Genomic DNA, 13,369 nt, shown 5'->3' on the forward strand with positions numbered 1-13,369 from the left:
TCAGTACTTAATACTGACACCTGCCACTTGCAAAATCTCTGCACTGCTAGAAACAAATATTAGTGAGAGTTTGGAAACTTTCAGTCACTCATTTTTTCCTCCTTCGCTTCCATTTTGCTCTCTGGTACGCCTGCCCAGTAACATCATGGACATTGCTGAAATGTCATGATGAACTTTGTTCGTGTACTAGTTCCAGGTGAGATGGCCTTGGGAGTAGCTATAATTCTTAACAAAACAAAACAAAAGAAGTATTTGCCAACGTTTCTGGATATAGTCGTTATTTCCCAGGCACAGAGACTCGTCAGAGCACCCATAAATATCACTGTCATTGAAATCTGATTTCCAAGTTCTTTCCTGCAAATGCCCACCGGCTGTGAAAACCCAGCCGAGTTTTGGCTGCTGGGTTATAAACTCCTTCTGGGCTGTGCTTGGTGTCTGGCACAGCGGCCAGGGGTCTCTGCCAGTGCAATGGGGTGCTACAAGCGTCATAAACGGCCAGGTTGATTTTTACTCTTCCTTGAGCAACTGAAAGAAACCGGGCTAGATAGAGTCTTGGTCCCAACAAATACAGAAGTTCTGACATTGTCATATAAGGAAAATCCAGTTTCTTAGAGAAAACCTCAGACAAGATAGCCATCCTAAGATATTTGTTGATTTATGCTATATAGATGCAAACAAAACCAATGTACCTTACAATAAATGGGTTACTGAGCGTTACCAGAGCATTTCCACATCTGATTTCTAGCTGGTAGGCTTGGTGGTTTTTTTTCTGTTGGTGCACGTCGGTGAACGAGAACTTATTTTCCAATTGAATGAAAAATTTTGCCTCCCACAATATTCAGAAACCATTGAAAGGTTTAGAGCTCTCAATAGGAAAAAGCTAAGAACAGCAGTTCAATTATTTTCTGAGAGATTTCTTCAGTATTGCACTCCCCCATCACCTCAAAGCTACAGAGAAGTAACATATTAACCGAAATAACAAAATTAATCCATGTCATCAGCAGTTTTCATGGGGGAGAGGAGTAGTCCCTGGTTATTTTCCCCATTTACTACTTATGCTTAAATCTGGTTTTAATCCAGCTCTGACCTCCGTCAGTGGCTGCTCTGCAGCATCCCGAAGCCACACGGGGCTGGACTCGGAGCTGAACTCAGACTCCAAGCAGGCCATTGCAACTCAACGCCGTGTATTAATGACAGTAATAGCAATATCCTTAGAGCCTACTGGAACCTACTGAAAGCCAAAATTAGCTCAGCTGAGCTGGAAAGGCCTCCACCGATCCTCTTAGCAAGGTATGTGAACACAGGGAGCAGGACGCGGTGCGGGCAGATGCCAGCTGGGCTGACACAGGAGAAAGCCCGCAGGGTGTGCAGAAGTGATCGGGGCTCAGCATGCTGGGGTAGAGGAAAGCAAGCACGGCTGAATGGCACCGTTTATGTCCCGAAGGAGAGCCCAAGTGCCAGCCAGCGCCAGGAGATAAGGAGAGCCCCGCAGAAGGGCACAAAGGTAGCACTGATGAGCGGTGCTTGGCTCGGCTCCCACAGGGGTCGCAGCTGGATCCCCTATTAGCTTTCCTCAACACAGCATTATTGAGATTATGCTGAGCTACTCGGTGGTAATGCCCCCCTCCCACGGACCTTTCACGAGAAAACAGAAGTGTTTGACATTCCAGGCATAAGCAAAGACAGTCGAAGGCACTGCTGTCTACTATAAGCTGGAGAATTTGGCTACAACTGTACAGAGTCCAGCAAAGCACGTGGCAGGGTTACTCTGTGAGTAAACTGATGCACGAGCCTGCAGGATCTGCCTAAGCAGAAGCAGGACTGAAACCTGGGTCTGCGGTGGTGTGTCCTGGGCTCGGCTGTGAGAGCCTCCACTGGAAATAGTGCATACCTCCGCTGGCATAAATGTGTCCACTCTGAAATTTAAAACATTGCCTATATCACGACAAGGGGAAACTCTTAGTTATTACCATTTCTCATCATCCTCGTGGAGCTGATGTCCCACACAGAAGCCTGGTTCATCACACAAGGAAACCTCTAGCGTGGCGTTGTTGTCGTTCTTGTTCAGCTCTGTTTGTTTTCCAGTTCCCATCCAATCGGCTCCAATGAATCGAGGTGGGAGGAGGTAAAGCAATTGGAATGGGCAATTTTTAAGGCTGCGCTGAGCATAAGGTAAGAAAATATCATAAATTTTATTTCATGCCTTCTTGCCAATTGTTAGAAATGTGCAGTCCATATGAATTCATATAACAAGGAGGGAATGTTGGGAAAACCAATAAAGATTTTGTGGTCTTAACTATAATGAATGTAGTTTGATATAGAGTCTGTTTTTCACTGCATGGCAAAATGAATCATAAAATACTGGACCTTGAAACTCCTGCATTTTTTAACAATAGCCTGGGGACAGTTTACAGTGTAATGAATTGTAATTAACCCACCTTCAAAATCTTTTATGAGTATTTTGCCAATTAGCTTCGCATGCTTGCTAATGACTCATGGCCAGCGCATGTCTTTACAGAGCAGGCTTTTACAGCACACGCTAGCCTGTTAAGTCAGCAGAAGTATGCAGGACGGTGAGGTATACACAGGTAAGGCCCAGCCAGTCCTAGCAACGTGCATATTTCAACATTCAAAGAGCTTTTGCTGTTCTCTCAGACCCAAAATAACTGTAATAATGTATAGCAACGTCAAAAGGCTTTGGTTTCCAAAGGATTGCGAGGAATGCAAAGGGCTCAAGTCCTGACATCTGTTGTTACTTAGTACTAACATATATAATGCTGCTAATTGCTGAGCCATCTTTGTTTTCCTTACTTAGCACTAGGGTTAGAATTATTTTATTTTTGTGGTTCATGGCTTCCTGCCACTTGCAACACAAAGTCCACTCTAAAGAAAATAAAACAACTACCAGGCTGCCTACTAACAGTGTGGAGGGCTGGGGTTGTTTCTTCCCCCTCTTTGGCTTTTTTTTTTTTTTTTTTTTTAATTCAAGGGGAATAAGTGGAGACGTGCCCCAGACAGGACGAGCGGAGCTGGGACCTGAGCAGCATCACAGCAAGCAGCCGTGTGAGCCAGTATCCTGTCTGCTGGTGTAGCCAGGAGGAGATGCGGAAGGAGGAAACTCAAGGAGGAGGTACGGCGTGATCCTTCCCCAGCTGTACCCTCCTTGCTTCAGGCAATCCGTGGTTTATGGACTTCCCAAAGCAGAGGCTGCCTCCAGACCAGTGTGTTTTAATAGCCACCCATGGACCTATCCTCCTCAAATTTTTTTGATCCCTTTCTCAAGCCATTTATAACTTTTGGCCTCCGCAACATCCTGTGGCAACGAGTTCCACAATTTAATTATGCTTTGCATGAAAAAGTACTTCCTCGTGTTGGTTTAAACCTTCTTGCGTGAATGCTGTGTCAGGTCCCCTTACGAGAAGCAGTGGACAACCATTTCCTATTTGCCTTTTTCTATATGTCATTCACAATCTGACAGACCTCCACTGTACCGCCCGCTTCTATCACTCCTTTCCACCCTGAAGACTCCTCATCTAGTTAGTTTCTTGTCTTTATGGAAGCTGTTTCCTACCTCTCCTCATCCAGAATGCTTTCGTTTCTGTGTTTTCTAGTTCAGTTCAACCCTTCTGGACTTAGATGACCAGAAAACACACTACCATTGCCGTACAGTTTCACTGAGGACTGCTATGATGACATTTTCTGTTTTGTTCCTTCCTGCTTCTTTGCCAGCTAATTCTTAACATGATGGTTGCCTCTCCTGATGGACTTTACATGATGTTTACACAGGACTCCAAGCTCTCTTTGCTAAATGTCGAACTGAGGTCTCCTCCACGTTGAAGTACAGTTAGGGTGAGTTTTCTGCATGTGCTCTGCTTTTGTTGACACTGCACTACATCAGTCATTTTATTGCCCAGTCACTCAGGATCATGAACTCTTTCGGCAGTGCTTTGTGGCCAGATTTAGTTTTACAATGCTGAATAATTTGCATCGTCTGCAAAATTTCTCATCTCACTATTCATCCTTTTTACCAGGCTATTTATGAATACGTCTGAACACTGTCAAATTAGTATTGCAACGACCTCAGTTCTAAGTAATGCACAAAACCTTTCTCTTGTACAGAGAGATGTGGCAGATGTCCTAGCATGAAGCCCTGAGGGGACCCAGTTGTATCCTCCAACAATTGTGAACAGAGCTTCATACCCATCTTCCAGAAAGACATCTTTTAACCTGTTATTACTCTGGGAAATAACTTTATTTTCCCATCCTTTATCACGGAGCCTCGATGCAGATAGTTTTTAGGCATTTGTGTTTATTGGTATGACTCTCTTAACTCCTCCAAGCATGTTATCAATATTGAGTGGGTAAGCTGGAGAAATCTCTGCTAAGAAGTCCCATCTGTTGTGTCAAGTATTTCATTCCATAGCCAGGGATACGTCATTTGTCGGCCTATTATTTTTAATAACTATCAGATCATCTTTCCCTGATGATCATAGTTTCACTGTAAACCATGCCAACCATCAAACAGAAGGACCTCAGATTAGAAAGACTTTCCTCTGCCCGCGCTCTTCTTCATGCTTCATGAATGGAGGAGGAGGAGGAGATGTCAGAGCCCAACAGTATTTTCCTTTGAGCAGTGATTCCCAGAGCTTTGGTGTAGGCTGGAAGCAGAAATACAAAGACTTTGGTTGAGCTGTCGGGTTCCTCCAACCCCATAGCCAGGAAGGTGCCCAGCCTCGGCCCAGAATCATGCAAAACAGCTGATGTTGAGCAAAAACTGAACCAGCATCTTTGGCTAGTCAGGAGTTTGACACTGTACTTACTTAAGTTGGGATGATATGAGCTTAAAAATCATGCAAGAAAACCCAGGCTGATGCTTGCTCTGTAATCTGATCAGTCAGCCAACATTCAGCCTTGTATCCGGGCCCTCTCCTACCTTGAGCTATGTTGTGTTTGATTATCATTGTACGCTTTTCAATGTAGTAGTAATTCAAAAAACTCCACCTGAGACTTTCAGAAGTGATCATCACTGGCCTAGATGGGCTACTGAGAGTTTAAGGCAAATCTTCATGTTTTGGAGAACTGTTCATGCATGTCATACATTTATATCCTGGGCAGCTTTTTTACCACATAGAAGTCAAAGGCTTTCCATTATCAATATTTCTTAAAAAATGAAAATGTCACCATACACTTAGTCCAGTAGATTAAATCCACAGAATATTTTTGAGTTAATTAACTGAATTTAAGATAATGCAAGTTATGTACCCTTGAGTACAAGTTGAGTACAGTGCTTGGTGGCGCTTTTTTATTTCCACATCCAAAGACTTCTAGTTTTCAAATCTAGGGAATTATGTCCCTTCTAAATTTTGAATTTATTTTGTTTTCATTTATATCAGCAAAGGTGACTGATCTGGTCACACACATCTGAAATATTTTGCATCTTGGATCTCTGAAAAGCTGAACTCATCCTGATCTGCTTACACAGATCAGCTGAAAAGAGATTTTTTTCTCTTTACTGTACCGCAGTATAGATCCATTTCTCCTGGAAGATCAGCTCTCACAGCAGTGTGAAACCAGTTAGCATCAGCGAGCCATTTCCTCGTTTCACAAAATAGTGCCACTTCTCTGTTGTCCCAGATCATTCTCACTCCCCCGTCAGCCAGCTGTCCAAGTGGTTTAGCAGGAAGGGCCAAACTTGTGAACTTAACCCAGACTTAACTTGTGCCTCATCCTCGAAAGCTGTGCATCTGCGAGGCGTCCCTGGAGGGCTGTGACTCAGCTCTCCCCAGCTCTGTTGTGGTGCCGGACCTGTCACACCAAGTCATCATGAGGTGCTGAGCGTTGCCCCTCTGGGGTTGTTCTGCACACCGCTTTCCTCCTGGAAAACCTGTTTGCTGGCCGTGCAGGTAACCCAGTGCAGAAAATTGTATCACAACCATGGGAGCCTGGTACTTGGAGCAAACCGGGAAGAGGAGCCAACACCTCCTGCATGAATTGTACAATTCCATGAATCTTAAGGGTTGAGCAGCATGTTTGGACCAAAACCTTTTTCCAAAGAAAAACTTCAACTTAAATATATTTCAAAATTCCACTGATCATGCCATGCTGACCTGATTTGCAAATTTCAACCTTTTTTTTTTTTTTTTTTTTTTTTCCTCTTGTTAATTCAATGGGAGCTTTGCCTGTTCTGTGCAGGACTGGACCATCTGTATATGTCCAAGTAATGGCAAAATATTTGTTCTGTCCTAAATAAGCTCAATATGTCTACAAACTACAGAGATTTTCAATCCTGCTATTTCTACAAAGTATGGACTTTGCTTCACTGGGGGCCTAATCCTGAATCAGTTTACTCAGTGGGAATGGTGGCATTAAACTAAATAAGAGCACAATCAGACCATGCATTATTTTAGCCAAGCTAACATGCCACAAAAAAATGTGTAGAATCATTTATTTAAAAAAAAAAAAAAAAGAGAGAGAGAGAGAAATTAAACATATGGTTAGATAATTACTGGGAATCACTGAACACCTACACAGGATAGTTGCAAGCATGGAAATACTCATACACATATTTGAAGTTATACCACAGATTCCTTGGGTGGGTTTCTTTGCCTTGCTATTTTATGTCTGGACAAATAATTTGGATTGCGATTGCTCAGGTAATGTAATCTGAAATCATGTTGCCTGTGTAGCAAACAGAAGTGAAAAGAGAGAACATTTCATTCCTGTCTAACACGAAGCAAAGTTCACAGCTGCAGTGTTTCATTCCAAGCAACACCATTGCCTGTAATGCAGCAAAGCACGGCGGAGGGGGCACTGAAATTATTTTTCTTCTGCCAGAGCTAAGGCATGACTTTTCTTTTGGGTGGGGGAACTTCTTATCAGCTCCAGAGCATAAAAGCGAGCAGCGTTCCCATGCTGCGATAGAAATTGCACTTTGTGTAACTCCAACAAACTGCCTGCCATGCTTGGAGCCATTATTTTTGTGCACAGTGGCACAGACAGGGAGTGTGAATGTGGTAGCGTGGGATGGGAGGTGTGGAGGTGCAAAGGACTCTCAGACTGGCCAGGTAAATCTCAGCAGCTCCGTTCTGCTACTGTGTGTTTTCTTCATCAGTTGCAGGGCAGTGATCTGAGGACCAAACCAAGCAAGGTGCAACAAAGGTGGGCTAATGCCTATGTCCTACAGAAACTCTTGAGACAGACGAAACCTTGCCACTGAATAACGTCTATCTTCTTTCTCTTCGCTAGCACTTAGCCTCTAAAATTTGGTGGAAATTTCAAAAGCTGGAAGTGGCCATTGCATCCTTGAGTAAAATGCTGTCCCTTTTACAACCAGCCAATTCATGCATTTGTCTGTGAATTCCCCAGTCCCCAACACAGGGCACATTTCTGCCCTTTTCCTCTCTCCTCAGAGCGACCTTCAGTCCCTGCCCGCTCCCCACATCAAGCACAGGTGGGTCAAAAATCAGTCCTGGTAGGAACACATTTTAGTGAGTGCACAGCTCATATTTACACACAAGAAAGAGCTTTGCTGCACCAGGCACTTTGATGTCATCTACGCCTGAGCTCTCTAAAACATATCCTATCTGAGTAGCTCTGAGCTAACCTGGAAGTTTGAATGCAATGTGAACAAACACAGATAGCAATTTCTCCCCTCTGATTTCCCCAAAAGCATTTCATTTCTTTGTGGTTACCTGCATTATATTGGTCTAAGTATTCACTTTGTAGGCAGAAACATATATATAATCCCTATTTTTTTCCTGATAAGTAGTTCTTCTGATGTTCTTTTCCAAACCTATAGACATCTGCTAAGAGCCCCCAGGCATGATTCCTCTTGGGCTATTGCTGCTTGAGCAAGGAAAGATTCACAGCAGTAGAGTACCTTCAGGTTCCCTAAACACCTAAAATTTAGTATGGTTTCTCTCTCTCTCTCTCTTTTTTTTTTTTTTTATAATAAATAAATAAAATTTTGTCACCTAAGAAAGCCCTACAAATTTTAAACCTCCCTACATTAAAACAGAGCCATCTTCCTGTGAAGACAATACAAAAACCCTGCAGACAGGGCCAGTTGTTAATTTTGCTTGAGCGCAGACCTCCATACCCCTGCCAGCCTCCCTGGCTTGCTGATAGAAATGCCTCTTTCTCATAAGCCAACCCAAAGCTTCAAATGAGAGAGACAATGAGAATTTGGCACATACCCTGCAAAGGGTGATCCCAACACAACCCGGCTGCTGCTTGGCACGCGTCTCCGGCTTCAGTACAAGAGACTGCTGTGTCAGTAAGTTCAGGCCCATTTTCCCCCATATGAGCTTTTCTAGCAAGCTCCATCTTAAATGAGAAAATTGTTCGTGCTCGCTCTCACCACTCGTTAGGAAACCTTTCTCTAATTTCTCTAATTTCTAAATCCATCCACAGCAGTTTGTATTACTGTTTTCATACCAGAGCATCCCTTTGCCTGAAGAGTTCTTCAGCTTCCTTATTTTTTTTTTAACACATTTATAGACAGAAATCTCAGCCATTGATTTTCTCAGCTAATCCCTCATGGTGTCCTTACCCATAGCAGGCCCTCCTGTCCTTGCCAACCTTGGTAGCACACTTTGGCATTTGCTTCAGCCTCAGCTCATTTCTTGTTGCTTGGTGAGCACAGAGGGGCACCGCGTTGAGCCGTGTTGAAGCCAAGCTCTTGTGTGTGCCCGCTGTGCTGCCACTGTCTCGTCTCTCCCTTTGGATTGCATTTCCCTTTTCATGGCTACGGCATAGTTGTGGCTCAGAGTCACCCTGTGATTACAGGACACCGAAGTCTTCTTCCTCCCCGAGCAGCTCTAAGTGCTCAGCTCGTTACAGACTGTTTTCTCAGTAACAATACCCAGCTCTGGTGATTTGCATTAGCTACGGCTCTGGGCTTCCTCCTCTAGAAGAGCCAGGGCTTTGCCATTGACACCAAGTGAAGAACCAGCTCTCAGTACTCGATGTGTTGAGGGGAAAGAAAAAAAGTAATGAAATAAAGACAGCCAGAGCTGCATTGCAGCCTAATGCGTTATAGCACTACCAACCAACACAGGGACTTCTCCTGCCAGCTTGGAAACCAGATACAAGTAGAGTGCTTCTATTTTAGCATTAAAATGGAAACAGGTGGGAAGGACGGATGGGATTTATCAAGCCAAAGAAAAACTTTTTTTTTTCTTTTTTTTTTTTTTTAATCTGAATGGAATGGAAATGATAATCCTGCAGTGTTACTGTGGCGCTGCAGTATTGGCCTTCCCCTTGCTCGGCCTTTGGCAGTAAGGGTTCAGTTGCAGTGAGGCTGCAGCGTTGCAGTTTACTTCCTCACCCAATCTAGCTCTCTCCTAGGGCTGCCCCTCTGTGAGTTATTACACTGCCTGGCACAGCCAGAGGATGCGACTGAAGAGAAGAGTTGAGTTTTGCAATGATTTTTTATAGATGGCTAATTGAAAAATATGAATATAAATGAGCTGCTGGATATTTCATTGCTTAGAGGGTACGTCTCTGGTTGGTCGGGTAAGTAATAAAATGGACTACCAGGTAATGCAGTTATCTAGATTATTATTGATATTATATTATCTTTGTTGCCTTTTTAAAACTATTTGCAGTAAACGGCCCTGAGTCTGAAATTATTTTAAAGCACGAAAATATTTAGTGATCCAGCTACTGAAAGGTCTGTGATAGACTTTTGCGTCCGTGTGAAATGCCACTGAAATCAAATGGCTCGGGCTAACTGCGCGCACTCGGAGCAGCAGACAGCCTGTAACACAAGCAGGATCCGTACCAGTGACGTGTCCTGTGTGCCCATCTCACAGGGCACAAAGAAATGGTTGCTCCTTTCCTTAAGCTGCATACAGGTGACTTCTTTATATTTTTAGTTGGAAGGAAAAACACTTTTCTGCTATGTTAAGGTTCGGAAGTGGAGTCCTTTTATGTTATTATTATAGTTACTTTTTTTTTTTTTTTTTTTTTTTTTTTTTTTTTACAGTTTTATGCTTCTTTGTACTTCTTGGTTTGAGACGGAACCAGAAGTCCAAACAACGAAGTGTTTGCAAAAGTCCTGATGGTCGGGAGATCACTGAACTCCTTCAAACCAAGAGAGATGAAAAGCTTACAAGAAAAGTTGCTCTCCAGAGGCTTTCAGCCCAGTTACGAGGAACCGAGGCAGGCTGAATACACTCAGGGCGATGAATGGAGGGAGGAAACATTCAGGTACCTTTCAAATACGCAGCCAAACAATCTGAGGTTTCCCTGTCACATGCCTAGACGCATGTTTCAAAAGGGTATAAAATAAAAGAAAGAAAAATACGCTGTCTGGGAATTCTTACCCCGTGACTGTTGCGCAGCCAAAAAGCTGGGTAATTCTCTTCAACTGAATAAACATCGGGGGGAGTCTGAGAGCAATTTGGCTCCAGAGCAAATATTGTTACCGAATTCTTTGCACCTGCAGTGGTCAGGGAGATGATAATACACCCTCTCCATGTCTTCCTATCCCACGCTTTGGAGCACAGCCACGCAATGTCTCACGTCTGCTGCAGCGTACATGTTTGTGAGGGCAGGACTTCAGGCAAGCCCCTGCTGGTGGGGCTGCAGTACGATCCACAGCCCAGCCCCTAACACCCGCTCTTGTCTTGGCCCCCAGCAAACCCAACACCCCGACACGACTCGAGAGCAGCAAGGCAGCTGCACTGCCCCTGCTGCGGCCGATTCTCAGCCGGTGCTGTGCCGGCTTTGCACCACACTGCCCAGCTGGGGTTTGTCGTGGCGTTACTCACTAAGCAGGGTCAAAAATAATAATGAAGAGGTTAAGGGCTTTGGCTGCCATAGCTTTGCTACCATTCTACCAGCCTAGGCACAGATACCAAGGAAAAACACACACTTAGGAAACACAGGTGCCACAGGACCTCAGTGCCTTGTCTATAAAATGGAGAGCATTCCTGTGCCCCTGTCTTGTCACATCGGTGTGTGGCTTAGCGCGTCCATCCACCGAGGAGCAGTTGAGGGATCGAGCCACCAAATGCCACCAAGGCAGAGAAACACTCACACCATCGTCGTGTGCACTTCGCACAGCTGGGCTGAAGGTGAAATGAAGGAATTTGGTGTCAGACGCTCCACTGCAGTCACCAATAGCCCCCTTCAGCAGGGATTTGAGGACAAAGCAAATGGAAAGGATAAAGAAGAAATGAGATGGGGTTTCTCCTGTTCCTACCTTAGTCCATCAGCACCGTGGCTGCTCAGGTAAGGGAGCTTCAAGTCAGGAATAGAGGATACACTTAATATTTGTAGCATTTTAAAATGTTCCCACTGTAAAACCACTTTTTCACTGGAAGACTCTTAGACAGCTATTTATAAAGAGTTCTTGTATCATATTTGGAGATTAAATTCAGTCCTAAGTCATAAGGTATTGGTTTTACGTTATTCTTCCCATATATTCGACTGTATTTCCCTTAATACTTAGTAACTGCTGTGTTTTTTTCTTGTGGAGGGAACTTTTCAAGTTAGTTGCATTTATCAAAAGGACAGGAAAAAAGTGGGTACAGTCAATGTTCTAGTAAAATACTTTTGTCCTCAGAACACCATCATTTGCCATGCAGCATAGCAGTGCCATAAAATTCAGCCACTTAGTCTCATACATAGTCTTGCAGTTTGCATGTAAAACAACTGCCTCTTGGCTATACCCCTGGCCCATAAAACCGCACATCAGCCACTGCTGTGGGTTTCCCAGGAAAAAAGTGCACGCACGCATAGTTGAACAAAAAAAAAAAAAAAAGTGTACACACACATACTTGAACGAGGTAGTACTGAGTTAGCGTCGTTGACTCACTGTCCCCAAGTTCCATCCCACTAAAAAATGAGTGTTTTATATCCATGGGGAGTTTCATAGTAAGAGAAACTCGCTACGTGGGATACTTAATGCATTAAAAGACATTCTGTTTTGGAAGAGCTACGCGTGCATGCACATGCACAGGCATATGCCTTTATCTTCTAGACCAAGGGTCTTGTGGTCATGCCTAGTCCGTGTTTTTGATAAGTAAAATAAATCAGACTCCTTCATGTCTGCATTAATAAGCAGGTTTAAGAACAGGTGACAACAAGGCAGCTTGGACTCTCACTGGGAAATAAATGCTAGGTAAAGAGAAAGTTGCACCTCAATGTGAAGACAGTCATCAGATTATTAGGAAGGAGGACAAAAAGAGGAGATGATGATGATGAGTTACAGAGCCCAAATTCAAAGGAGTTTATGCCAATTTTTGGTAGCTAAGTAGCTGTAAAGACTACCAAGTATTTTCTTAAGCTTACTAAACATATTAGCTGATAATTGGTAATATCTGTCCATGAAAATTAACCCCGTACAACAGAGCAATTTAATCACTGCAAATCCATGTTGGCAGAAAAAGAGTTCTGGTTTTTGTATCACTTGGCTGAGCTAAGTAAATGAAAACACGGGAGATTTGGTTGATCCTCCACAAAGCTTTTGGGACATGATGTGATCAGAGAGGAACAGGACAGTCTTGTGATTAGTTCTGAATGGAGAGAGTCCCGTGCACTAAACTGGGCTTATGAACTATGCTACTTCCAAGCCTGGTTGTGGCACGTATTTGCTGTGGTGGGCAGCGAAGCCCCGTGAGATGAGACTAATCCCCTTGGCCTATTTTGTCCATTTGGACATGGAGGAGAGGCTCTGGCAACGTAGGCATGCAGTGCCTCCAGCAATCCATAAATAAACAGTTCAGGAATGAACCTGAACAAACCCTGATGGTTTTTTGCTCAAATGAGGGTGATGTGGAAAGCTCTTACCCAAACCCCATGCATCACAACACATTTCGCTCCTCTCACCACGCTGGCAGACCCAATCAGCCCAGTAATCTTATCCACCCTGCTAAACCCAACCATTAATTTCTGCTGAAGACGTACTCCCACAGAGGCACAGAGGAAATATGCTCAAAGCGTCCCAAGCCAGCGTCGTGCCATTGCCCTAAAGGAGCAGCCCCATTAGCAGAGCCTCTGCTATATTCAACCCAGACTTCCTAACAGTATCACATCATAAAACCATCATGCATCTGGCCCAGATTTAAGGCACAGTTGGCAGTATTTGATACAAGAAAGAAACCAAGGACTGAATTAGTATCCCATGAGGTTGTTTTTTTTCAAGTCACAGATGAAGTGCAGAGCCATGTGGAGAAGTCCTCCATACGCCTACTAACCCTTCCCAAACGAAAGAAGGGCTGTCTAGGTTTTATATTCTTTGAAAATACCACTTCATTACCGCCCCTTTACTTGTTGCCAGGAGAGGTTAACAAAATTACTGAGGGATGAAACATACTTGAAACATTCTTTCTGGATCATCAAACAGGATTAGCGTATGGAT

General features: G+C 43.8%; 1 protein-coding gene across 3 annotated transcripts in view; it reads right to left on the minus strand.

Annotated features, from left to right (window-relative positions):
• Positions 1-13,369, minus strand: part of BMP2 (bone morphogenetic protein 2) — a 103,259-nt gene that overhangs the window by 14,979 nt on the left and 74,911 nt on the right. Inside the window, exon 7 of one of the 3 annotated variants that reach the window (XM_082755759.1) lies at positions 1,999-2,161. The exons of 1 other annotated variant lie outside the window; for it this stretch is intronic. In XM_082755759.1, coding sequence (XP_082611885.1) covers positions 2,065-2,161 — 97 coding nt within the window. In that variant the 3' untranslated portion in view covers positions 1,999-2,064. Of the gene's footprint in view, positions 1-1,998; positions 2,162-4,570; positions 4,659-13,369 lie in introns of those variants that run through there. One more of the 3 variants, XM_082755760.1, reaches the window with a different exon arrangement.

Source organism: Aythya marila, assembly GCF_965140915.1.
Source record: "Aythya marila genome assembly, chromosome: 3".
In the NCBI taxonomy this organism is placed as follows: domain Eukaryota; kingdom Metazoa; phylum Chordata; class Aves; order Anseriformes; family Anatidae; genus Aythya; species Aythya marila.